General features: G+C 47.8%; 2 protein-coding genes across 4 annotated transcripts; one reads left to right on the top strand and one right to left on the bottom strand.

Annotated features, from left to right (window-relative positions):
- Positions 1 to 3,371: 3,371 nt before the first annotated feature.
- On the bottom strand, positions 3,372 to 5,950 carry LOC125551938 (COBRA-like protein 7). The gene has a single exon (XM_048715353.1). The coding sequence runs from the start codon at positions 5,719 to 5,721 to the stop codon at positions 3,700 to 3,702; it is 2,022 nt and encodes a 673-aa protein (XP_048571310.1). The 5' UTR covers positions 5,722 to 5,950; the 3' UTR covers positions 3,372 to 3,699.
- A 6,451-nt stretch (positions 5,951 to 12,401) lies between these two features.
- On the top strand, positions 12,402 to 16,017 carry LOC125551937 (zinc finger CCCH domain-containing protein 4-like). Of its 3 annotated transcripts, none has more exons than XM_048715352.1 (3): positions 12,402 to 12,779; positions 14,111 to 14,185; positions 15,768 to 16,017. In XM_048715352.1, the coding sequence occupies exons 1-3, from the start codon at positions 12,656 to 12,658 to the stop codon at positions 15,860 to 15,862; spliced, it is 294 nt and encodes a 97-aa protein (XP_048571309.1). In that variant the 5' UTR covers positions 12,402 to 12,655; the 3' UTR covers positions 15,863 to 16,017. The 3 variants fall into 3 exon arrangements, with proteins under 3 accessions (XP_048571309.1, XP_048571307.1, XP_048571308.1); XM_048715350.1 differs by having other exon boundaries at positions 12,402 to 12,786; XM_048715351.1 differs by having other exon boundaries at positions 12,402 to 12,791.
- The last annotated feature ends 10,611 nt before the right edge of the window (positions 16,018 to 26,628 follow it).

Raw genomic sequence — 26,628 nt, 5'->3', positions numbered from 1 at the left:
AGACTGAAAAGCCGAATGAAAATGCAAGAAAAATGGTAGAAATCGGTATCTGCTTGCCTACTACTGGATCGGCCCATGTTACGTTACGCTTGAGGCGAGCGCTTATGGCAAAAAAATGTGATAAATAAACTTTTCAAATGACTAATTAAGTGTCATATTTTGCAAAGGTTACCTCCGAATGTCTCTAGTAATGACAAGTGGTACAACACATATGGGTCGCTTATCGCCATCGGAGAATTTTTCGTGGGTTGTTTCCCACGTGAGGGGATTGGAGGGCTAGTTGTATGTACACGTTGCACATTTGTTATCTCATTTTTATTTTCCCTTTTCCCCTTTTTTACCTTTTTATCATTTATTTATAATATGTGCAACGTGTTTTATTATTGAAGTACATTATTCATCGTGTATTTAAAATATTGTTTATCATGTATAAAAATGTCATTCTAATTTTAGGAAAGGCTCGTTGTGCATTTAATTTTTTACCTATATTTAAAAAATGTTTGGGGTGTATTTATAAATTCTTTATCATGTTAAAAAAACCTGTTCATTATGTACTTCAATAATGCTCTTTGAATATTTTTTTATGAATATTCATCATATATTTTATAAATTCCATCATGTTTCTAGAAATGTTCAACTATTTTAGAAAAGCATTCATCAAGATTTTCAAAAGGTTCATCTTGTTTATAAAATATGAACAATTTTATTTACACAAAAATACTTTTAAATTACACGACCATTTTGTGCAATGCGCGAACCCTTATTTAAACTACGCAATCAAAACACATGAATGATTAAAGAAAATATTTAGCCAAATATATCTTCTAGAACATTTATGAAAACACGAGAAAAATGAAACAAAATGTGAAAAGAAAAAACCGAAAGAGAGATAGAGAGAGATAAAAGGAAAAAAAATATTGTCTGTCAACCTACAACTCGTGCGCTGGAACTATGCACCCCAGGCGCTGCTGCAGGAGCCTTTCTCGCTAGGAAGAGTCAAGATCCACCGCGCCTCCATGGTCTAAGGTCACATGAGGCGAGGTAGATCGACCGCGGCGTTGAAAGAAGATGTAAAAACCCCTGGTTTTTGTAATAGCTCGTGGGAGGAGACACGCACCTAGTTTACGACGCTCGCAACCGGTTTCCGACCGTCACCGTCATGCACAAACACCCGACTAGAACACTCAGTCATAAGACGCTTCATTCTCCCCTCAAGACACTTCATCAGGACGCTTCATTCTTGCACAAAAAAAAGATGCGGGATTAGAATTTAGAAGGTTTCAACCCTTTAAAAAAAATAGCGTTCAGTGGTATCCTCAGCCTTCTAGGTTCAAGTCCTGGTGCTCGCATTTAGCCTGCATTTATTTCAGAATTTCCGGCGATGCGTGTTTAACGGAAGGAGACATTTCCGTCAACTACGAGGCGCCTATGATGACTTTATAAAATCTCAAGATAATAAGCCGGTTCAGTCTTTCGGAGTTGTTCATAGGGGTAGGATGTGCGTGTGTGTGTTCATAGGAGTGAGGGTATGTGCGTATATACGGGTGATTGCGTTTGTACTTTGTTAAAAAAAACTTACAAAAATAGCGTTCAACATGAAAAGGTACACCTACTCCCGCAAAAAAAAAGGTACACCTAGCCGCCTTTTGTGATAGCGGTAATGTCGCACGTCTGGCTTAGTCTTAGCACAAGAGATCACTTTCCACCCTGAACTTTTCTCAAGAACAACTGCGGCACGTTATTATTAACCTTTTTACAAAATTAGTCAAATGGAGCGCAAATCGCCGCACACTGTTTGGTTCACGTCTGCGCATGCAGTAGTATGAAGGCATATTGCAACCAGCAGTATTTTGTAAGAAAGTCAAATGAATGATTCATGTTGAGCAGCATGCAGCAATAATAGCAAAGGATCGGCAAGATCATGCTCGGCATGAATCATGGCACAACGTGCATATTATTTAATCACAAATCACTGCTTGCTTAGCATGTTAGCGCTGGAATCCCTGCATCTGAATATGAAGTTTACTTTCATCACCTTACGTGTCGCGCTTCCAGTTTTGAGACGCCCTATAACCCTTTTTTTTAAGCCGCCAGCTATTTCCTGCTGTATGCAAAGCAATATTGTTTTCCTGTTTCCTTCACTCTTGGGCCCGAATATTTTAATTTTAAAAAGCTGATGCGTATGACTATAAACGTGGTAATGCCGTGTGGAGACGCTGTCCTGATACAGATCTGAACACTTCAGCGATAGGACGGCGTCATCATCAGTTCTCCCTTGTACACGAAAAAAAAAAAAACAATTCCAGCAACCCCCCTGGATGAACGCTGCCTACCTAAAACACGGCGTTTGCTGTTCCACGCAAGAACCAACCTCAGACGAGCAAAGTCTTCATCCCGCTTAAACAAAGCAACGGTTGTGCGTGCCAGTTATGCTACCTCAGCTCAGTCAGCTGCGAAATGGACGTCTTGAACAAGTCCGAAGGAGAAAGTAGAGATATTGCAGGTAGAAGTTTCTGACCTGCTGTAAAAAAATCGTAATATTGCAGGTAGTAGTGCTGTAGCAGGATGTGATGTTTCCTCTAATCCAACCAAAGAACTACCGCGAGTGGCTATTAAGAAAGAAAGCAAAAGGTCCATCTGTTCGGGCGTCGGCTCCAGACACGAACGTTGCAGGTTGCAAACGGTTTGAAACCTGGTGGTACTGAAGTGGACCCCTGCTACCCCAACGTACACTTAACCGCCAAACATCTTTCGAATTTGAATGTAACGAGCATGTCAACATCCATATATTTCGTGTTTAATACTAGGCGCCTTAATACTATTGTACTTAGATCTGAGGAGCATCCAATGTTCTTTCAAACGCCTTGCAAGTTGCAAACAACATGTCACTTACTAAAGTTAGTATAAAGTTGAGTCACTTATTTTGAGAGAGAGAGTATCTTATAATTATGACCCGGTGCAGAGAATTAAGGGCATGTACAATGGTGACATATGGATACATATGCCCCATGACAAAAAATAATTTAAGGCATCTACATTCATTTTTTCTTCCCAATGCAAGCTAACACTAGTGGGCCTCATTAAGAAATAGAAAATAAAGACTCTAGTACACATGCATCTCTACTTTTTACTTTAACTTTTTCAGCTTTTGTCACCAGACCACACTTTTTCTCTTCAAACACCCGCCTCCTGAAGAGGATCCCGCTTCCCTATCCGAACCTACTTTACGTCATATCCGATCCTACATGGCATGCGAGGCATCACCTTGAGGCTATGCATTGTACACGCCCTAACTAGTTCCACTGTATGCACAAATCCTCAGAGGACAGCTTCAGAATCAGAAACGAGACATGGTTTGATGAGCAGCCAAGTGAACAAATTTAACATGGTATATTCTGTATATGACACAAGCTAAACACGAGACATTTCCTACAATTGCACCAACATCGGTGCAAGCATGCAGTACATAGCTAAATATCATCATCTCAAAGGGAACCTATGTCTATGTTGCGAGCCTGCAACAACAGCTAGCTCCCTGGCATCTCTTGCGGTTCATCTCATGGTTGCTGCTTGATTCTGCTACATAGCAGCTACACAAGATCTTCTAGTGGTAGATCACCGGAAACAAAAAGGTTTCTTACAAATGGCCCTGATGGAACCACCTGAAGGAATCAAAGAATCGGAGCAACAGCAACAAGATTATTGCTGAAGCAACAGCAAGGCCGAGGAAGCCATGAGCAAGACCCAAGCAAGGGCACTGCTTAGATGGGTCCTGAATCCACCACTCTTGAGCGGAAACCTCTGCGGCATAGCACATTCGTCACCATTGAAGAAGACCTTTGTTGGGAACCCATCTCCAGCGACAACATCAATATCAGGAGTCAGCTTCTTGGTGAATGAGAGCACTGATTGCTGCTTTCCTGGCACAAGGTAATCCGACCCGCTCATGTTGGTCTGCTTCACAAGGTAATTGAGCCCCTCAAGGCCCTGCATAAAGATTGTGTTATTGCCCTCTGCTGTTGCATTGAAAGAGTATGCCTTCTCAAATCCGTCATACGCCTTGTCCATGACCATGGCAGCAAACCAGTTGGCCATGTCGACATCACCCCAATTGAACAATGTAACCCGAGCACTCCAGCCCTTGTTGAAGTCTGATGAGACGTGCCAATTGATGCTCACACCACAGAAATCACCGCAAGGCATTGGCCTAGGCACGTTGTAGTGCTTCAACTGAGCCCATGCTTGTGCTTTCTGTGTACGGTTGTCAAACGGCACAAGCAGCGCCTCCGGCGGCAAGAGCATGGATGGAGCAGTCGTGCTGCAGGTAGGACCCCGGCGGTTCACAGGACAACCGCATGCACAGGTGTTGCAGGGAATGACTGAGTCATTGTAGTGAGCCGAGAAGGTGACACAACACTTGGGCTTGGCCCCCTTGGCCGTGGTAATGTTGCACACCACCTGCCATGTCGCAACCGCCAGCGTTGTAGAGTCGAGCCCGCTGGGATTAGGGAACCCGGTGGGGCTGACAGGCACTGGCTGGCCACAGCTATAGTCTGGGTTCAGCGATGAGCCGCCAGAGATCTTGAAATTGGCCGGTGGGAAGAGCTTTGTCCGGTTGGTATCCGGTGGCATCTTGAACACCTGCATTTGGAACGCCGATTTTGACTGAGCCGCATCCATGGACTTGGGCAGGATGGTGCCATTCCTGCAGCAATGCTCAATCTTCCCCATCTGTGTGTCATTGTACCGGGACAGCGGCAGGTCAAGGATGACCGGCTTCTTCTCGCAGTTGAGCACCTGGGAGAAATCCAGGCTCTGATAGTACTGGCCTGGTGCGCCATAGATGCAGCCATTGACGTCCACCTCCAAGGGGTGTGCGCCCTTCATCGAGTAAATGAACTCGCCGCGGCGCCACTCCCACGACAGCCGCCAGTTGTCGAGGCGGCCGAGCTTGGCGTTGTTCTCGAGCGTGACAAGCGCCAGGTAGCTGGTCGGGTATGCCTGGACGACGTCGTAGGTGATGACGAGGTCGCCGGTGCGGCGCGGGAGGAAGCTCTTGGTGGGGTCGGTGGCGTTGGCCTCGGGGACCGTGGCGTTGGCCTCGGCCTCGGGGGTGAGGAGGCAGCAGGTGGTGAGCATGGTGGCGGTGACATTGGTCGCCGCCGGGCAGTTGTAGTCCGGGTCGTCGAGCGTCAAGGCGGTGGGGAGCGGCTCCGGCACGAGGCCGCGCGGGCCGGCGAAGAGCGTGCCGACCAATCCGACGGAGGCCTGGATCTGCGTGATGTCGCCGGCGGTGGCAATCGGAGTGAGGAGGTCCGTCTGCGGGTAGCCGGAGAAGGATGTGGCGTTGCCGGCATCCTCGGTGGTGTTGTAGGGCAGCTCGGCCCCGCCGGTGAGCACGGCGCCGCCGACGCCGACGAGGATCTCGTCGTGGCCGAAGGTGACGAGCATCGCCCAGGACCTGAGCGGGCGGGTACCGCCGTTGAGCACGGAGGCGTTGGCCTTGAAGGAGTAAGGCTGCTTGTTCCTGTCGGGGACGAAGGGGCGGATCTTCTCGCGGCCCTGGAGGATGTAGGTGAGCTGGATGCCGTTACAGCCGGGGTCGGGCGCGGGCGCCGCCGCCGCCGCGGGCGCCCTCGGCGTCTGCTGGGCGGCCGCGAGCCCCGCGAGCAGCAGGATGGCCCCGAGGACCGCGGCCTGGGCGGCAATCGAGCCGGCCATGGCTGGATCGGCAAGGGAGGAGGCGATTTGGGGGGAGCGAGGCGGGGCGGGGCAGCAGATAGATGAAGCGATTGGAAAGCGCGTGGCACAGCTGGGGAAGAGGAAGACGAGAGGGGTGGTGGGTTTGAACTGGCGGAGCGGCGTGCGTGCGACCGCAGCTTGCTTGCTGCTTCCTCCCTCCGTCCGTGTCCGCGTTGTTTTATTTTTCGACTTTCGGGAAGACAGAGATGGACGGGTTTTTCTCGGTTTGAACAAAAGGGCGTGGAAAGCGACGCCGGCCGGAGAGGGGAGGCGAGGCGAGGTCGAGGAGAGGGGAGGAGCGTGTCCCGATGATTGATTGGTGGGCTGGGCGGGTTACGTGGTCAATGAAGCGCGGGCCCGGCTAGTAGCTGTGACCTGCGGCGGTGACTGTGCGAACGGTAGGGTTTCCACCGGCGTCGCGTGCGTGCTGGCCGTCCGATTGTGGCGTGTGCGGGGATGGATGGCTCGGGTTCTGTCGTTTCGTTTTGTGGGGTGGGATGGGCCCGCGCATGTGTCTCATGTGAGGTTCGCGCAGGTCGGTGGAAACCAGAGCTGATCAGGGGAACTGCTTCCGGGCCTCCGTAGATTGGAGAGCGCTTCATGTATGGAAACTGCAAAATAGGTAGGAAATCAGTTTTTTTTTACACAAGGTAGGAAATCATATGAGTGAACATACGGATCGTCGCAACACGTTTGTATGGTTTGAGATGACGATACTCTTTTGTGAGTCAAATTTTGAAATATTTCGAAATGCGAGTCAAATTTCAGGATGCTTCCGGGTTCAAGTGCTTCAAGTGCTTCATGTATGGTTTGAGCCAACGCCCCATGAGCTCTCGTATCATGGAGCATGATAGGTGTGGGAGGAGCATGATAGGTGTGGGAGCACCTGATATCTTCCCAAATTATGGTAGGGTAGACGAGATCGGAGGGTGGGTCGGCAAAACAGCAGAGGTGAGAGCTAAAAGTGCATGTCCACCCCTAAATGCATTTTGATAATTAATAACAACATATATCAAAGATTAATGAATATTTAAGCATATTTGAGATTATCTCTATATCTACTACTTTAAAAAATGTAAGGACATCTTTAACGCCGACCCTCAAACCGTCCGCAACAGTCCGGAGCGCATGGTCCGAACGTGTTTTGCTATCTAACATGGTCTTGTATCTGTCCGCTCGACGGTCCTCAGGTCATTATCCCTGCAAACTGAGGGTGACGGTGACATACACCGAGGGTGGGTCACCCACGGGAGCCCGACCTCTCGACCTATCAGGGGGGGGCATGAAGCCCAAGGAGGAGAACAAACCCTAGGAGGAAGCCAGAGACCTTCTTACCCTGCAAGACAAGGGCGGCAGCAGGATAGATCGCATCTACCCTCTTTGTAAACCCTAGGCCTCCACCACTACATAAGGGAAGGCCAGGGGACATTCAGGTCATCTAATCTCACACAGAAACTCTCGGTAGCAACATCAAACATCATTGTAACCCCTCGCACGAGGTATCCCTCCACCATGAATAATCAAAGCAAGCAGGATGTAGGGTATTACTCTACAGGGACCCGAACCTGGGTAAAACCATCGTATGATCTCCGATCTCAGGCTTCCAGCCACGCCTGGATCCCTATCGAGGGATCTGGTGGTGTTTTGCACCGCCAGTTGGCGCGTTAGGCAAGGGCGGCGCTAGCTGGAGACCGATCTCAGATCGGATCCTTCCCGTCTCCCGGCGGTCTCTCGCCGAGGGACAGCCTAACTTTTAGCTCCCTCACATTCACCACCGATGGGGTGGTCCGGCTTAACATCAACCCACCGGCCCACCCTGCACGCACAATCTATGTAGGCAACGTCGCCTTCATCGCCAATAGCCGCAGCAACCTCCAATTGTGCTTGCCACCAATTCGACACACAACATGGAGAGATTCATCGATCGCGACGACCTCATCACCGGGAATAAGCTGCTCTTACCCGGGCTATGAAACATGGGAGCCACGTACTAGCGTGGGCTTTATTAGTGCCCTGCAGCGTAAGCTCGGCGGTGGAAGCGATGTTTGGTCGAACATGCTAAACCGTACTTCTCACCCGCTGATTTGAAGGACGTCTGCAAAGCCCTGAAGCCCAAAGGTACGAGACACCGAGCAGCCTAGATTCCAGCAAGCCACATCGACCAACCATAAGCTCAGAACCAGTCCCCATGGTCTGTGGCAATTTTCACATCAACCACTCCCTAGAGGATTGCTTCCTCAATAGCCCATCTTGGACTGCAGCGTCGACACGGCAAATCTGATCTCGTTTTCTGGCTATGAGGACGATGATGAAGAACGGCATCGGAGCAACACGACGCAACTGAAGAGGCCACGGCACCACTGCCAAATGTGAGAGAAGCAAGCAACAACGACGAGCCACCAATCAAAGAAAGCCTTAATCAGGAGGAGGAGGTTGCCACGACAAAAGACATCCCCGGGGAGGCCGTAGAGGAGTACATTGAAGGAAATATGCCCTAGAAGCAATAATAAAGTTGTTATTTTATATTTCCTTATTCATGATAAAGGTTTATTATTCATGCTAGAATTGTATTGATCGGAAACTTAAATACATGTGTGAATACATAGACAAATACCGTGTCCCTAGTATGCCTCTACTAGACTAGCTCTTGATCAAAGATGGTTAAAGTTTCCTGACCATGGACATGTGTTGTCATTTGATAACGAGATCACGTCATTAGGAGAATGATGTGATGGACAAGACCCATCTGTTAGCTTAGATGATCATTCAGTTTTATTGCTATTGCTTTCTTCATGTCAAATACATATTCCTTCGACTACGAGATTATGCAACTCCCAGATACTGGAGGAATACCTTGTGTGTTATCAAACGTCAAAACGTAACTCGATGATCATAAAGATGCTCTACAGGTATCTCCAAAGGTGTTTGTTGAGTTGGCATAGATCGATATTAGGATTTGTCACTCCGAGCATCGGAGAGGTATCTCTAGGCCCTCTCAGTAATACACATCATAAGCTTGCAAGCGAACGACTAAGGAGTTAGTCACTAGGTGATGTATTACGGTACGACTAAAGAGACTTGCCGGTAACGAGATTGAACTAGGTATGAAGATACCGACGATCTAATCTCGGGCAAGTAACATACCGATGGCAAAGAGAATTACGTATGTTGTCATAACGGTTCGACCAATAAAGATCTTCGTAGAATATGTAGGAGCCAATATGGGCATCAAGGTTCCGCTATTGGTTATTGATGACCCACAAGTATAGGGGATCTATCGTAGTCCTTTCGATAAGTAAGAGTGTCGAACCCAGTGAGGAGCAGAAGGAAATGACAAGCGGTTTTCAGTAAGGTATTCTCTGCAAGCACTGAAATTATCGGTAACAGATAGTTTTGTGATAAGGTAATTCGTAACAAGTAACAAAAGTAAACAAGGTGCAGCAAGGTGGCCCAATCCTTTTTGTAGCAAAGGACAAGCCTGGACAAACTCTTATATAAAGGAAAGCGCTCCCGAGGACACATGGGAATTATCGTCAAGCTAGTTTTCATCACGCTCATATGATTCGCGTTCATTACTTTGATAATTTGATATGTGGGTGGACCTGTGCTTGGGTACTGCCCTTCCTTGTACAAGCATCCCACTTATGATTAACCCCCCTCGCAAATATCCGCAACTACGAAAGAAGAATTAAGGTAAACCTAACCATAGCATGAAACATATGGATCCAAATCAGCCCCTTACGAAGCAACGCATAAACTAGGGTTTAAGCTTCTGTCACTCTAGCAACCCATCATCTACTTATTACTTCCCAATGCCTTCCCCTAGGCCCAAACAATGGTGAAGTGTCATGTAGTTGACGTTCACATAACACCACTAGAGGAAAGACAACATACATCTCATCAAAATATCGAACGAATACCAAATTCACATGACTACTTATAGCAAGACTTCTTCCACATCCTCAAGAACAAACATAACTACTCACAAATCATATTCATGTTCATAATCAGAGGGGTATTAATATGCATAAAGGATCTGAACATATAATCTTCCACCGAATTGATACGTCTCCATTGTATCTACTTTCCCAAACACTTTTGACCTTATTTTGGACTCTAACTTGCATGATTTGAATGGAACTAACCCGGACTGACGCTGTTTTCAGCAGATTTGCCATGGTGTTATTTTTGTGCAGAAACAAAAGTTCTCGGAATGACCTGAAACTTCACAGAGAATATTTTTGGAATACATAAAAAATACTGGAGAAAGAATCAATGTCAGGAGGCCCACACCCTGTCCACAAGGGTGGGGGGCGCTCCCAGCCCTATAACGCCTGGATAATCAAGCTACAGTAATCCCCTACTAATGATGCCAAGTCATCACTGTTACTGTTGCTAATCTCACTTTGATTCAATACCAATTCAAATTCAATTTTAAAATAAAGTCAAATAAATTATTTCTCCAAACAGTAAAACAAAAATGTTCGGTGGGTTGCAAATATTCCCTAACTAAATGTCATGAGTGATTCAACATCATTTGAGATAGCTACTTTCCCCTGGGAATTAAATGCAGTTCCAAATCAGCATTTTTAAATGCTTTTCCATTTGTGAAAAATTCAAATCAATTCAAACTCCTCCCAAACTTTTTGTGGAAGTTGCTGTTGGAAATATGCCCTAGAGGCAATAATAAATTGGTTATTATTATATATTTCCTTGTTCATGATAATCGTTTATTATCCATGCTATAATTGTATTGATAGGAAACTCAGATACATGTGTGGATACATAGACAACACCATGTCCCTAGTAAGCCTCTAGTTGACTAGCTCGTTGATCAATAGATGGTTACGGTTTCCTGACCATGGACATTGGATTTCATTGATAACGGGATCACGTCATTAGGAGAATGATGTGATGGACAAAGACCCAATCCTAAGCCTAGCACAAAGATCGGGTAGTTCGTATGCTAAAGCTTTTCTAATGTCAAGTATCATTTCCTTAGACCATGAGATTGTGCAACTCCCGGATACCGTAGGAGTGCTTTGGGTGTGCCAAACGTCACAACGTAACTGGGTGGCTATAAAGGTACATTATAGGTATCTCCGAAAGTGTCTGTTGGGTTGGCACGAATCGAGACTGGGATTTGTCACTCCGTGTAAACGGAGAGGTATCTCTGGGCCCACTCGGTAGGACATCATCATATGCGCAATGTGACCAAGGAGTTGATCACGGGATGATGTGTTACGGAACGAGTAAAGAGACTTTCTGGTAACGAGATTGAACAAGGTATAGGGATACCGACGATCGAATCTCGGGCAAGTACAATACTGCTAGACAAAGGGAATTGTATACGGGATTGATTGAGTCCTTGACATCGTGGTTCATCCGATGAGATCATCGTGGAACATGTGGGAGACAACATGGGTATCCAGATCCCGCTGTTGGTTATTGACCGGAGAACGTCTCGGTCATGTCTGCATGTCTCCCGAACCCGTAGGGTCTACACACTTAAGGTTCGATGACGCTAGGGTTATAAAGGAAGCTTGTATGTGGTTACCAAATGTTGTTCGGAGTCCCGGATGAGATCCCGGACGTCACGAGGAGTTCCGGAATGGTCCGGAGGTAAAGATTTATATATAGGAAGTCCTGTTTCGGCCATCGGGACAAGTTTCGGGGTCATCGGTATTGTACCGGGACCACCGGAAGGGTCCCGGGGGCCCACCGGGTGGGGCCACCTGCCCCCGGGGGCCACATGGGCTGTAGGGGGTGCGCCTTGGCCTACATGGGCCAAGGGCACCAGCCCCAAGAGGCCCATGCGCCTGGGGAAACCCTAAAGGAAGAGTCCCAGAAGGGGAAGGCACCTCTTAGGTGCCTTGGGGGGGAAGGACTCCTCCCCTGGCCGCCGCCCCCTAGGAGATTGGATCTCCTAGGGCTGGCGCACCCCTCCTTTGGGATCCCTATATATAGTGAGAGTAGGAGGGCCTCTTGAGACATACCTTTGCCTTTGGTGCAGCCCTCCCTCTCTCCCAAGTTCTTCTCCTCTCCCGTGGTGCTTGGCGAAGCCCTGCAGGATTGCCACGCTCCTCCACCACCACCATGCCGTTGTACTGCTGTTGTATGGAGTCTTCCTCAACCTCTCCCTCTATCCTTGCTGGATCAAGGCGTGGGAGACGTCACCGGGCTGTACGTGTGTTGAACGCGGAGGTGCCGTGCGTTCGGCACTTGGTCATCGGTGATTTGAATCACGACGAGTACGACTCCATCAACCCCGTTCACTTGAACGCTTCCGCTTAGTGATCTACAAGGGTATGTAGATGCACTCTCCTTCCCCTCGTTACTAGTCTCTCCATAGATAGATCTTGGTGACACGTAGGAAAATTTTGAATTTCTGCTACGTTCTCCAACAGTTGCCAAATATTGTAATATATTTATTTGGCCAAGTCCCACATTTTACAGAACCACTTTTGGCAGCTCAAATATTGCAAAGCATTTTCTATAAAAAGAAAAAAGCATTAGAAATAAAAAGAAAAAGAAAAAGGGGAAACAAGAGAGAGGCCCCCTGCCCCCATGGGCCTCGGCCCACCCGGCCAAGCCCAGCCCATCTTCTCCCCGGTCGTCTTCTTATGTTCACCACCGCGCCCGAACAGGAGCTTGCTCCCGTCGAATCGACTCGTCGGCGCCGTCCCGGAGGGGATAAGGCCCAGATGCCTCAGGCTTCCCCGTCTCCCCTCCCCACTTGCCTCCTCGCCTCCCAGATCCACCCCGCACTCCTTATGGCATCTCTTCCCCCACGTCGCTCGACGCCGTCGTCGCCTTGTCGTCGTCATCACCGCGGCCTCCAGCTGCCCCGCACTGCCCCATCGTGTCCCGGGGAACTGCCTTCGTCGCCTACACCTTCTACAACACCGAGTCAATGCCGGGGAGCCCTACAACGACGGGATCGAGTTCGTCTTCAACTTCGGTGCCGCCACCGCCCGCCGTTCGATCCGCGCCGCCCCGAGTTCCTTCGGCTTCCCCGAGTCCTCTCGAGCTTCACAGTGAGCTGTCGTGCAAGTCCCCCCCCCCCCCCCCCCCCCGTTCCCCCTTGTTTCCACCGCCGTAGCGTCGCCTATGTCCTTCTGTCGCCGTGCTCGGAGTTCTTCTCCATGCGCGCCTTGGCCGCGCTCGCCTCGAGCCACTGGCGCTCCACCCCCGCACCTCTCGCCGCTGGCCGCGCCGTGCTTGCCGCGGTCGCGCACCGTGCTGGCCTGCTGCTGCTAGTTGCTGTTGCCGCGACTTCCTGTAACTGCAGTCGATGCTGCTACTGCCCGCTGCTTCCGCCATGCCCTGGTGTCGCCCCCCTGCCTCTGTCCGCCGCCTCCGTCCGCCTACTGCCGCTAGCACCGCCCACTGCCCGCGACCCCGCCAACGCCGCATCCGTCGCTTGCCCGCTGCGACCGCGCTGCCACCGCTGCACTAGCGCCTCATGCCCGTTGTTGCACGCCCTTGCTGCTTCGCTGTTGCAGCCCCGCGAGCGCTCGCTGTTGCACGCCGCACGCGCCTTCCCTCGCCGCCGGTGCCCTGCTATGCCAGTCGGGTCCGCCGCTGTCCCGGTGAGCTGCCCTGCGCACACCGCCGCCCCGGCCATGGCTTCTGCTGTGTGCCCGCCGGCGCCCCTGTGCCCGTGCGAGGCCAGCCAGAGAGGCCGGATGTGTCCCTGCCTAGTGGGGCCGGCCCTGCTTAATTAGGGGGCCTAATCCCCTGATTAGTGCTAATCCTCCTAATTAAATTATTTTAATTATTTTAACCCCCCAGGTGACAATGACATGTGGTCCCCTAGTTTAAAGATAATTCAGACTAAGTAATCTACACCTAGAGTCAATGACATGTGGGCCCTTTGACTCTGTTGACTGGTCAACGTTGACCCAGTCAACGCTGACTGTACCTGCTGACTGGGACCCCTGGGCCCCACTATCATCCTCTGTGTACACTTCTGTGTGCACAGAGCTGGGTACCCGTAGCAATTTATTATTAATTTTTGAATTAGTAATAATTTCAGAATATTGTTTTTATCTTTGAAAAATCGTATAAAATAATCCGTAACTCAGATGAAAAAGTTTTATACATGAAAGTTGCTCAGAAAAACGAGACGAATCCGCATACGCTCTCCGTTCATCCACCACACGTCCCTATCATAGCGAACATGCAACCTTCCCCCTCCGGTTCATTTGTCCAAAAATGCCAAACTTCGGGAAAACTTTCCCGCATGTTTCCCCCTTTCACCAGTATCGCGTAGTACTGCGTTAGAATACCCTAGATTTGCCTATTGCCATGTCATGCATTTGTGTGCTTTGTATTTACTGTTTCTTTCCCCTCTTCTCTTCGGTAGACCCCGAGACTGATGCTGCCCCTGTGATCGACTACTTCTACGACGACACTTCTTCCTTTTCAGCCGAGCAACCAGGCAAGCAAACCCCCCTTGAGCATTCTGATATCGGCCATTTCTTTCCCTCTCATGCTTGCATTAGAACTGCTACTGCTTTATGTATGATCCTACTCTGATGCATAGCCTGTTTTTGTTACCTGCTTTCATACCTTATCTACTTATCCTAAACTGCTTAGTATAGGTTGGTTAGAGATCCATCAGTGACGCCACCTTGTCCCAGTTGCCTCGCTTTATGTTCGATGATTCGATCAACGTGATCAACGTCCAGGCCCCGACACCGCACATCACCCCCCTAGTTGTACGGCTCTACAGAGTTACCATCAAGTGCTGAGGGTGGAACATCTTCCATCACTCCTGATGAGATCTCTGTAGTGTAGCTATACGGTCGAGGTCATCAAGGGTGATTTCCTCCTTAACCACTTCTGTTACGACTCCGTTGTGCAACCCCTCAAGTGTGAACCTTGAGGGTGGATCCTCTTACGTTCACCTTGATGATATCATCGAGTGGAATTCACTGGGGGTGATTCCTCGGGTTTTCCCCTTGGTGTTAGACACACAGTTACTATGGTTACTATGACTTTACACTGAACCATGTTACTAAAGACGGGTCGGCCATGAGGGGTACCCGCGCGAGCTTAATAGCGAGTGATGTGGAGTCGGGTTGACCTGGAAGGTGCCCGCGAGATAGTTAGGAGGCGTGGCAGGGAATTCTTAGCCCTTGCCGCAAGTACTCGAGACGGGGCGACGGGGTCACGTCGATCATGGGTTTCTGCTCGTTACCGCGTGCTCCTAATCCACTACGATTTGGATATTTGATCCGAGGGGCCTCTGGCCTGATAGCACTAACCATCACGTGGGCATAGTATGGGTGTTCTGCATCGTATGCATCAGCTGAAGCTTAATAGACGTCAGCGACTGAGCGGCGCGCACCGGGTTGGACTGGTAAGCACCTGCATTTTTGAAGGAGGTAGCCAGGTCTGCTCACCGGCCGCCCACGCAACGTGCGGGAGTTCCCGCGGCGATGGCCCAAGACCCCTGGGGGCATAGGTTTAGTCCGGCGTGCTTGACCTCTCTATTAAGCCTAGGTCGGGTAGTGGCGTATTGTTTGGCTGAGGTTGGGCATAACCCAGGAAAGTGTGTCCGGCCGGAGTTAATCGAGCATGGTGGGTAAGTTGGTGCACCCCTGCAGGGAAGAAAACATCGATCGATAGCCTGTCTTACGGTAACGGACACTTGGAGTTGTATCCCGATCGATACAATTAGAACTGGATACTTGAGATGATAATTGGATAATATGGCCTGGGATTGCTTTCTCGCAGGGAGTCGAGAAAGGATCTCTGGCCGAGGTTGATAACACTACTACTACTTCACATTATGTTGATCTGTACTCTTCTATATGCTTGAAGATGCTAGTCTTTGATAGGTTAGGCTTTCCCCTTCTCTTCTAGCATTCTGCAGTTTAGTCTACAGATACAACCCATTCGTTTGATACAGATGCATACTTAGTTTAGATCTGATGTAAGTCTTGCGAGTACTTTGGATGAGTACTCACGGTTGCTTTGCTACCTCTTTTTCCTCCATACCCGATTGTTGCGACCAGATGACGGATCCCAGGAGCCAGACGACACCACTGATGATTACTACTACCCCGAGGGCGCCTATTACTATAAGACGGTCGCTGGCGACCTGGAGTAGTTAGGAGAATTCCAGGCAGGGGGCCTTACCTTTTCGATCGTTGTTGCTTTTGTGCTAGCCTTCTTAAGGCAGACTTGTTTAACTTATGTCTGTACTTAGATATTGTTGCTTCCACTGACTCTTGTGTATTCGAGCTGATGTATTCAAGCCCTCGAGGCCCCTGGCTTGTAATATAAAGCTTGTATTATTTTAATTTGTGTCTAGAGTTGTGTTGTGATATCTTCCCGTGAGTCCCTGATCTTGATCGTACACATTTGCATGTATGATTAGTGTACGGTCAAATCGAGGGTGTCACAAGTTGGTATCAGAGCCGACTGCCTATAGGAACCCCCTTCCACACTCCTTGACCGAAGTTGAGTCTAGTTGATGGAAACTGTTTTACTAACATGGTTGTGTGGCTTACGGGCCCACGTCGCCATATGGGTGGTATTAGGATATTTTACTCGTCTATAATCTGGGACTCTGATCTCTCTTCTATTCGGGTTAAATGGTTTTGCTAACTCTAACTCTAGGTTCTCGTAAATACTTTCACCCGGAGAGCACCTTATTACCGATGATCGTCTGTTGCACTAGAAGATTTCGAGGATACTCTATGATGTTCTCTCGAGACTTTGTGCCATTGCTTTTGCAATTCCCATCCACCGATAAACCTCTATGGATAACCACGTACACTTGCATTCATACAATCATTCCCCGTTGATCTTGTTATTATAAGATACCTCGAAATTCTCTCTATTGTTTCGAGAATAATTTGTGCCTACTGCCTTGCAGTTCTTTGCCACCCGAATACCCCTACAAATAATTCCTCACACTTATCGAGGATTCATTCATCCCCAGTTGATCATGTGTTTCACAAAAATTCTTTGAAATGCTATTCGGTCTTCCGAAAATCCTAAGCAGCCTATTGCTCTTGAAATTCTTGCTTGCTTGCATTATGATTAATCCCATAAGTCTCGTAATATTATTGGCATCCCTTGTCATTATCATTTTTGAGTTCATTGATTCAAAATGTCGCGAATGCTTGCAATCCTCAATCAGATCCTAGAATTCATCCTTCCGGCTCAGATTTTAAGCATGAGCTAGATCTCGACCAACCAAATTGCCATCGATTGTACCCCTAAGTCTATTCAAATTGTCCATCCCTAATCAGAGCATTGCTTCTGATTCCTTGTCTTGGAATTCATAATTCCTTTGCATCTGAGCTTTGAGTTAGTCAGTTGTTTCTATAATCCAATGCCTTTGCATTCCTTCTTCCTCTAAATGAGTACCGATACTCACATCAGCCCTGTTGTGGACCGCCAGACCCATTATCGGGTTATTATCCGACAATGTCCTTCACACCCAAAATTCTTGTGAGTCCTTTCCATGATACATAATGCATTTGGTAAATTGTATCCTCTACTTTTGTCAACCATGCTCTGCTTTTGAGGCTGTGTTATTTACTCCTGAAGTTTGTGGTATATGTTTCTACGATGCCCCGATGGGTTGAACCTATGCCTTCTTTAATCCGTGTGAACCCGAAAGATTTCACGGGTTAAATTATCTGGTATTGCACCAGGTAAAACTTTCAACAACTAATGTCATTTTCGAAAAGCAAGAGGTGAATGGAAGGTTATACATTGAAGAAGTGGGAGTCGACCTTGAACTTGTGTTCATGCCCATGGACACGATGTAGATCCTATCATGGAAGCTTATTGTAATAACAACTATTTCCTTGATATAATATCATCTTGTATCTGTGAATTGATCCTTTGCAATTGTGGTTCCGACCATATGTTCTTCTTTGTTCCCATTTCTCGGGCAAGTTTAAGCACTTGTCTTCTATGGATCAATACACCAGTCCAACCTTTACTTTGATCTTTCATCGAGTACTACACCCTGGTATCTCGAGATTATCACATAACTGCATAACTTCTTATGAGTTCTCCATCTAGTACTACATTCTCACTGATTCCAATTTTTCACAGGCTCTGAGTCTTTAAACACTCAAGGACATCGATAACTGAATCAAGTCCGCATCGCGATTAAACAACTATTAGTAATCTTCTTTACTGACGAGCTTGTACTCGATCACGTCATTTCTAGCCTGATCGGCTATATCAGTATCGTGTTGATTTTAACTGTGCTACCTGGTCCTCATTCCCGGAGCATGATTTTTGATGATGAGCTAAGCTTACGTCGATTTTCCTCATCATATCGTTTCGCCTTGAACGGTGAGCTTGGTTTCGAGTTTGTGCCGTACCCTTGGTTCCAATAACCTTTCGCTTCACCATTCCTTTGACTTGATGTCATCGCCGATCGATTACATCTTGTAATCTCTCGACAAATGTGTCATGATCATCATCAACATTCCGAGCTCTTCCAGGATATCAATTGAATTCATTATGAGAAATACAATCATTGCCCCTCGATGATTTGTGTTATCATCGACAACATTCTTGTCTTTTCCCCAACACAAACTTGTTCATATAATTTTGGAATTACATCCTTTTTGATATGTCGATGGATTGCAGCTGAACCCATCGGCCACATCCCCATCTATAAATTTCATGAGTTGTTCTAGAAATTCCCGATGGATCCGTTGTGAATCCAAGGTCCGACCTTTACCCGATGGCCATGTCAATGCTATCCCGAAGCACGATTGTGGTACTCAAACATCAACAAGAACATTGGAAGCATAATGCCAAATGTTTCTTGATCAATTATCCAAACACCGTTGTACGGGTAACATCAAGAATTCCCTCGCCCCTTTACCTAATTGGTTATCTACTTACTATCCTATCATGGATATCATCCTCTGCTTGTCCTTGGGAAGGATATACTCCTGATAATTGTGTTTAACCACATTTTCCTTTCCATTATTCTGATTAATATACTAATCATATTTTCCTTTCCATTCTTTTGTTTAACCTTTCCGGTAAACTAACTTATCTAAGTAGAGATAATTTCCTACTTATGTAAACACCTCGGTGTACAATTTGTCAGTAAGACCCTGTTATTATTGTTTTTGACGTTCCGGTAACCACCGATGGATGAGAACTTTGCCTATTGGTCCGCCTCGTCTCAACGAGCAGGAAAATGGTTCTCTTCGTCCCTCGCCCTGGGTACCAACATTGTTGCCAACATAACTGACAGGCTATCCTCTGACATGCCTTGCTACCATGACCGTGCAATATGTCAGCGTCCTTCCTACTTTTGAACCACATGGTGGGCCCATAACCCACAGTTCCACATGATCGAAACCTGACTCTCCTGTACAACCTTGATTCTGAAATATTCTTTGCACTTGGCTTCGTATGTAAATCACTAGCTAACTTCCTCACCATGATTCATTCCGGTATCAGAGGCGACATTATGCCTCATTGCTTTGAACCCCCTTCTTCACCTGTTATAGGCATCAGCTTGATGCCTACCTGGTTGAAACTTGTTGAATCTCCGTTTAGCACTCTCGACACGTCCTGGTGCTTCTAAAATCTCCTTCCTTGAGATAACTGCCGGATGCTGATCCTTTCAGACATTCGTCCTTATAGCTTCCCCCTTACTCCACCTCTTAAATCTTGGGACGAGATTTTTTGTAGTGGAGGAGATTTGTAACACCGGACAATCAAGCTACAGTAATCCCCTACTAATGATGCCAAGTCATCACTGTTACTGTTGCTAATCTCACTTTGATTCAAAACCAATTCAAATTCAATTTTAAAATAAAGTCAAATAAATTATTTCTCCAAACAGTAAAACAAAAATGTTCGGTGGGTTGCAAATATTCCCTAACTAAATGTCATGAGTGATTCAACATCATTTGAGATAGCTACTTTCTCCTAGGAATTAAAGCAGTTCCAAATCAGCATTTTTAAATGCTTTTCCATTTGTGAAAAATCCAAATCAATTCAAACTCCTCCCAAACTTTTTGTGGCAGTTGCCAAATATTGTAATATATTTATTTGGACAAGTCCCACATTTTACAGAACCACTTTTGGCAGCTCAAATATTGCAAAACATTTTCTATAAAAAGAAAAGAGCATTAGAAATAAAAGAAAAAGAAAAAGGGGAAACGAGAGAGAGGCCCCCTGCCCCCATGGGCCTCGGCCCACCCGGCCAGGCCCAACCCATCTTCTCCCCGGTCGTCTTCTTTTGTTCACCACCGCACCCGAACATGAGCTTGCTTCCGTCGAACCGACTCGCCGGCGCCGTCCCAGAGGGGATAAGGCCCCGATGCCTCGGGCTTCCCCGTCTCCCCTCCCCACTTGCCTCCTCGCCTCCCAGATCCACCCCGCTCTCCTTCTGGCCTCTCTTCCCCCACGTCACTCGACGCCGTCGTTGGCTTGTTGTCGTCATCACCGCGGCCTCCAGCTGCCCCGCACCGCCCCGTCATGTCCCGGGGAACCTCCGTCGTCGCCTACACCTTCTACAACACCGAGTCAATGTCGGGGAGCCCTACAACAACGGGATCGAGGTCGTCTTCAACTTCGGTGCCGCCACCGCCCGCCGTTCGATCTGTGCCGCCCCGAGTTCCTTCGGCTTCCCCGAGTCCTCTCGAGCTTCACAGTGAGCTGCCGTGTCCGTTCCCCCTGTTCCCCCTTGTTTCCACTGCCGTAGCGTCGCCTATGTCCTTTTATCGCCATGCTCGGAGTTCTGCTCCACGCGCGCCTTGGCCGCGCTCGCCTCGAGCCACTGGCGCTCCACCCCCCGCACCCTCTGGCCGCTGGCCACGCCGTGCTTGCCATGGTCGCGCACCGTGCTGGCTTGCTGCCGCTAGTTGCTGTTGCCGCGACTTCCTGTAATTGCAGTCGACGTTGCTACTGCCCGCTGCTTCCGCCATGCCCTGGCGTCGCCCCCGCCTCTGTCTGCCGCCTTTGTCCGCCTACTGCCGCTAGCACCGCCCACTGCCCGCGCCTGCCGCGACCCCGCCAACGCTGCATCCATCGCTTGCCCGCTGCGACCGCGCTGCCGCCGCTGCAGCAGCGCCTCGTGCCCGTTGCCGCACGCCCTTGCTACTTTGTTGTTGCAGCCCCGCAAGCGCTTGCCATTGCCCGCCGCGCGCGCCTTCCCTGGCCGCCGGCGCCCCGCGTGATAGCACTAACCATCATGTGGGCATAGTATGGGTGTTCTGCGTCGTATGCATCAGCCAAAGCTTAATAGACGTCAACGACTGAGCGGCGCGCGCCGGGTTGGACTGGTAATCACCTGCCTTTTTGAAGGAGGTAGCTAGGTCTGCTCACCGGCCGCCCACGCAACGTGCGGGAGTTCTCGGGGCGATGGCCCAACACCCCTGTGGGCATAGGTTTAGTCCGGCATGCTTGACCTCTCTATTAAGCCTAGGTCGGGTAGCGGCGTATTGTTTGGCTGAGGCCGAGCATGATCCAGGAAAGTGTGTCCGGCCGAAGTTAATCGAGCGTGGTGGGTAAGTTGGTGCACCGCTGCAGGGAACAAAACATCTATCGATAGCCTGTCCTACGGTAACGAACACTTGGAGTTGTATCCCGATCGATACAATTAGAACTGGATACTTGAGGTGATAACTGGATAGTATGGCTCTGGGATTGCTTTCTCACAGGGAGTCGAGAAAGGATCTCTGGCCGAGGTTGGTAACACTACTACTACTTCACATTATGTTGATCTGTACTCTTCTATATGCTTGAAGATGCTTGAAGATGTTAGTCTTCGATAGGTTAGGCTTTCCCCTTCTCTTCTGGTATTCTGCAGTTTAGTCCACAGATACAACCCATTCATTTGATACAGATGCATACTTAGTTTAGATCTGATGTAAGTCTTGCGAGTACTTTGGATGAGTACTCACGGTTGCTTTGCTACCTCTTTTCCCCCCATACCCGATTGTTGCGACCAGATGACAGATCCCAAGAGCCAGACGGCACCACTGATGATTAATACTACCCCGAGGGTGCCTATTACTACAAGACGACCGCTGGCGACCTGGAGTAGTTAGGAGAATCCCAGGTAGGAGGCCTTGCCTTTTCGATCGTTGTTGCTTTTGTGCTAGCCTTCTTAAGGCAGACTTGTTTAACTTATGTCTGTACTCAGATATTGTTGCTTCCGCTGACTCTTGTGTATTCAAGCTGATGTATTCGAGCCCTCGAGGCCCCTGGCTTGTAATATAAAGCTTGTATTATTTTAGTTTGTGTCTAGAGTTGTGTTGTGATATCTTCCGGTGAGTCCCTGATCTTGATCGTACACATTTGCGTGTATGATTAGTGTACGGTCAAATCGGGGGTGTCACAACCCCCCTGGGGCGCGCCCCCTGTCTCGTGGGCTCCCTGAGGCTCCACCGACCTCAACTCCAACTCTATATATTCATGTTCGGGGAGAAAAAAAACAAAGGGAAGGATTCATCGCGGTTTACGATACGAAACCGCCGCCAAGCCCTAATCTCTCTCGGGAGGGCTGATCTGGAGTCCGTTCAGGGCTCCGGAGAGGGGAATCCGCCGCCATCGTCATTATCAACCTTCCTCCATCACCAATTTCATGATGCTCACCGTCGTGCGTGAGTAATTCCATCGTAGGCTTGCTGGACGGTGATGGGTTGGATGAGATTTATCATGTAATCGAGTTAGTTTTGTTAGGGTTTGATCCCTAGTATCCATTATGTTCTGAGATTGATGTTGCTATGACTTTGCTATGCTTAATGCTTGTCACTAGGGCCCGAGTGCCATGATTTCAGATCTAAACCTATTATGTTTCCATGAATATATGTGAGTTCTTGATCCTATTTTGCAAGTCAATAGTCACCTACTATGTGTTATGATCCGGTAACCCCGAAGTGACAATAGTCGGGACCACTCCCGGTGATGACTATTGTTTGAGGAGTTCATGTACTCACTAAGTGTTAATGCTTTGGTCCGGTACTCTATTAAAAGGAGGCCTTAATATCCCTTAGTTTCCATTAGGACCCCGCTGCCACGGGAGGGGAGGACAAAAGATGTCATGCAAGTTCTTTTCCATAAGCACGTATGACTATATTCAGAATACATGCCTACATTACATTGACGAACTGGAGCTAGTTCTGTGTCACCCTATGTTATAACTATTGCTTGAGGAATTGCATCCGACATAATTATCCATCACTGACACATTGCCTAGGAGCTTTTCACATATTGATCTTTGCTTAGTTACTTTTCTGTTGCCACTGTTACAATCACTACAAAACCAATACTGTTACTTTTGCCACCATTATCGTTACTTCCATATTACTTTGCTACTAAATACTTTGCTACAGATATTAAGTCTTTCAGGTGCGGTTGAATTGACAACTCAACTGTTAATACTTGAGAATATTCTTTGGCTCCCCTTGTGTCGAATCAATAAATTTGCGTTGAATACTCTACCCTCGAAAACTGTTGCGATCCCCGATACTTGTGGGTTATCATGAATAAACCAACTAGCATCACCTACAAGGAGTAATCAACACTATGTGCAACCCACAGGTACCAATCTGAGGTTTTGAGACAAAGATCGGATACAAGAGATGAACTAGGGTTTGAGAGGAGATGGTGTTGGTGAAGATGTTGATGGAGATTGACCCCCTCACGATGAGAGGATCGATGGTGATGACGATGGTGACAATTTCCCCCTCCCGGAGAGATGTTTCCCCGGCAGAACAGCTCCGCCGGAGCCCTAGATTGGTTCTGCCAAGGTTCCGCCTCGTGACGGCGACGCTTCGTCCCGAAAGCTTCCTTCTGATTTTTAGGGCAAAATACACCTTATACCAGAAGATGGGCATCGGCGGCCTGCCAGGTGGCCCACGAGGCAGGGGGCGCGCCCAGGGGGTAGGGCACGCCCCCACCCATGTGGATGGTGGGTGGCCCCCCTTTGGTGCTTTCTTCGCCCAATATTTTTTATATATTCCAAAACCGACTCTCGTGGAGTTTCGGGACTTTTGGGGTTGTGCAGAATAGGTCTCTAATATTTGCTCCTTTTCCAGCCCAGAATTCTAGCTGCCGGCATTCTCCCTCTTCATGTAAACCTTGTAAAATAAGAGAGAAAAGGCATAAGTATTATGACATAATGTGTAATAACATCCCATAATGCAATAAATATCGATATAAAAGCATGATGCAAAATGGACGTATCAACTCCCCCAAGCTTAGACCTCGCTTGTCCTCAAGCGGAAGCCGAAATCAAAACATATGTCCACATGTTTAGAGATAGAGGTGTCGATAAAATAAAAATACGGACATGAGGGCATCATGATCATTCTTAGAATAGCAACATATATATATATATAGTAGCACTATTCTGATCCCAGGATCAGAATAGTTATTCGGATCACGGCGCGCCTTATAGGTGCGATGAGGTGTTCCCGGACTCCGGAGAAACAAAAAGAAAAAACACGGACTGCCCACACCTCCCCATCCCCCGATCCAATCGCTGTCGTGACCCACCCCCGCCCCAACCCCCCACCCCCGCGCCCCGATACGACACCGCCCGACCTACCGGAATCCCCGCCGCCGCGCCACCTCCCGGACACCCCTGCTGCCCCTGCCCAACCCATCCCACCCACCTCCCACACCACCCACCCGAAACGGCGACACCGCCGTCACACAGCCGTCGCCCCGCCCCCTAGTCGGCGACGCTGCCGCCGCCCCGCCCCAAACCGGCGACACCGTCGCCCCGCCCCTAGCCGGCGACGCCGCCGCCGCCCCGCCCCAAGCCGGCGACACCGCAGGAGCCCGCCCCAACCGACGACGCGCCGCACCACCTAACAGAGCACCTCGAGATCGCCGGATCCGACGATGATCCTTCACCACCGTCCACTCTCCGAGACTCCGACGACCACCAGCTCATGCGCGGATTGGGTGCTATGCTGCAAATGGAGGAGACGTTGAACTTCAGATGGTGGAGGCCATGACCTGCAGCCAGCCGCGCGTAACCGCCGTCCCATGCCATGGATCGAGCAGCCGCCATCCCCAGCGGGTCCGGACGGCCACTCCAGAGCCATCCCCTCGGGTCTGCACTACCTTCGCCGACCCCCGCCACTCACCGCCCGACGCGCCGCCGCCTAGACAGATCCATGCCGCTCCTCCCCCTCCTGGCTCATACCACCGGCGGTGGTAGGCGCTGTCCCATCACCTCTTCAGCACCCAACACGGTGTGGCCATCGTTCCCAGCTCGATCATTGTCTCTGTTCGATATCTTTGCAATACCAGAGTTCAGAGTGACTATTTTTTTAGTTTGCATGGAAGGTGCTCGTCTAAATGTCTGTGAGCATACTTTTTCATTCCTAAGCAAAATACTACTCCATGCAAAGATACATTAAGTTAAACTGTCAGATGTTCCTGATAGTTGTTACTCTGAACGTGCATGGTTAACTGATGTGAAACTTTTGGTTTTGGGAATTCTGATCTTCTGTTTGTTTTTATTTGTGGTCAATTCTAGTTTTATGTTATATACAAATTAGACGGCACCGCGTTCACATACATATGAATAAGAGAAGTGTACAAAGATACATTAAGTTAAACTGTCAGATGTTCAGAGGTGAAAAAGAAGGGAAGAAAGTCAAAAACAAAACAATAGAAGTTCAACTTGAGAGACCTCGCTCAACTGAAAAAAGTAGTTTAGGGTGAGTTCCAGCAGAGCAGCATCCGCACTACTAATGATGCGGTCTAGTGAAGAAGCAAAATTAAGCAGAATGTTCAGAGATCCCACTCCTAAAAGTTTAGAAAAAAAGAGGGACAAAGTTCTTTGTTCGGTGATGTGTGGTGAGTGGATAGGGAAACAGAAATGAAGTTGTGGTGGAGAAAAAGGCCACCTCTTCTCACGTGGCACTCTGCTTCTCAATTATGTAATTATTAATGTAACTTATGAAGAAGAATATTCTTCTATATAGAACAAGGCTATGTTGCAAAAAGAAAAACGTGCACGCATTAGTGCATGTTGTTTATTTTGGACTCCAGTACAACCTTGATCAAAATGGAATTTTTTCCTCCTTTTATTTGAAATGAAGCTTCTTTGGGTGATGATCTACTAGCAGAAAAAAAGTAACAACTATAGTTTTGAAAACGGCATACAAAAATGGGGGGAAATGCTAACGTACCATTGAAAACTAATGCTACAAAACCAGGGGGTTAGCGTTCTAGTGTTTTTCAATCACTTTCTTTCCGTACTTCACTTGGGAAAACACGTGAGAACTTTGAATATAGAAAAAACAGAAGTTCACATAAAGTAAAAGGTTAATCCAATTAGAAAACTTAAAATGTGGTGACCTTTATATTCTTGATTTTTTTATATATGTCAAAATTTCATGGTTTCTAAAAAAACTAGAAGTTCAAAGTAAAGTAGGAGCGGTTCAATTTTAATTACAAAACTTCAAAATCCTCGTTACTAAAGAATGCAACCAAGAAGTTTAAATTAAAATAACAAAAAAATTCAAAAAAACTTAAAAGACGGATTTTTCTCATTTAAAAAAACCCTAGAAGTTCAAATTTAAATAAGAAAAAAGTTTGATGTTTATTACAAACCAAGAATTTCAAATTTCAAAAATAGAGTAGTTCAAAAAAGTTTATATAAAATGGATATTCCCCGTATCTAAAAAACCTAGAAGTTCAAGTTAAAATAATGGTGTACTTCAAAGTTAAAAAAATCCAAAATTTTGTTTTTTCAAAATAAAGAAAGTCCTGGAAGTTTAATTTAGAATAACAGAGCATTTGATTTTCACTGTTACAAAAAACCCGAGAAGTTTAGATTTTAAAAACTAAGAAGTTCGATTTAAAAAAATCAATTTTTCCTTGCTACTAAACAAAATAAAATTGAGA

This window comes from Triticum urartu, chromosome 4, assembly GCF_003073215.2.
Source record: "Triticum urartu cultivar G1812 chromosome 4, Tu2.1, whole genome shotgun sequence".
Lineage (NCBI taxonomy): Eukaryota > Viridiplantae > Streptophyta > Magnoliopsida > Poales > Poaceae > Triticum > Triticum urartu.
Note: the sequence above shows the minus strand (reverse complement) of the source record. Positions and strands in the feature narration are given on the sequence as shown.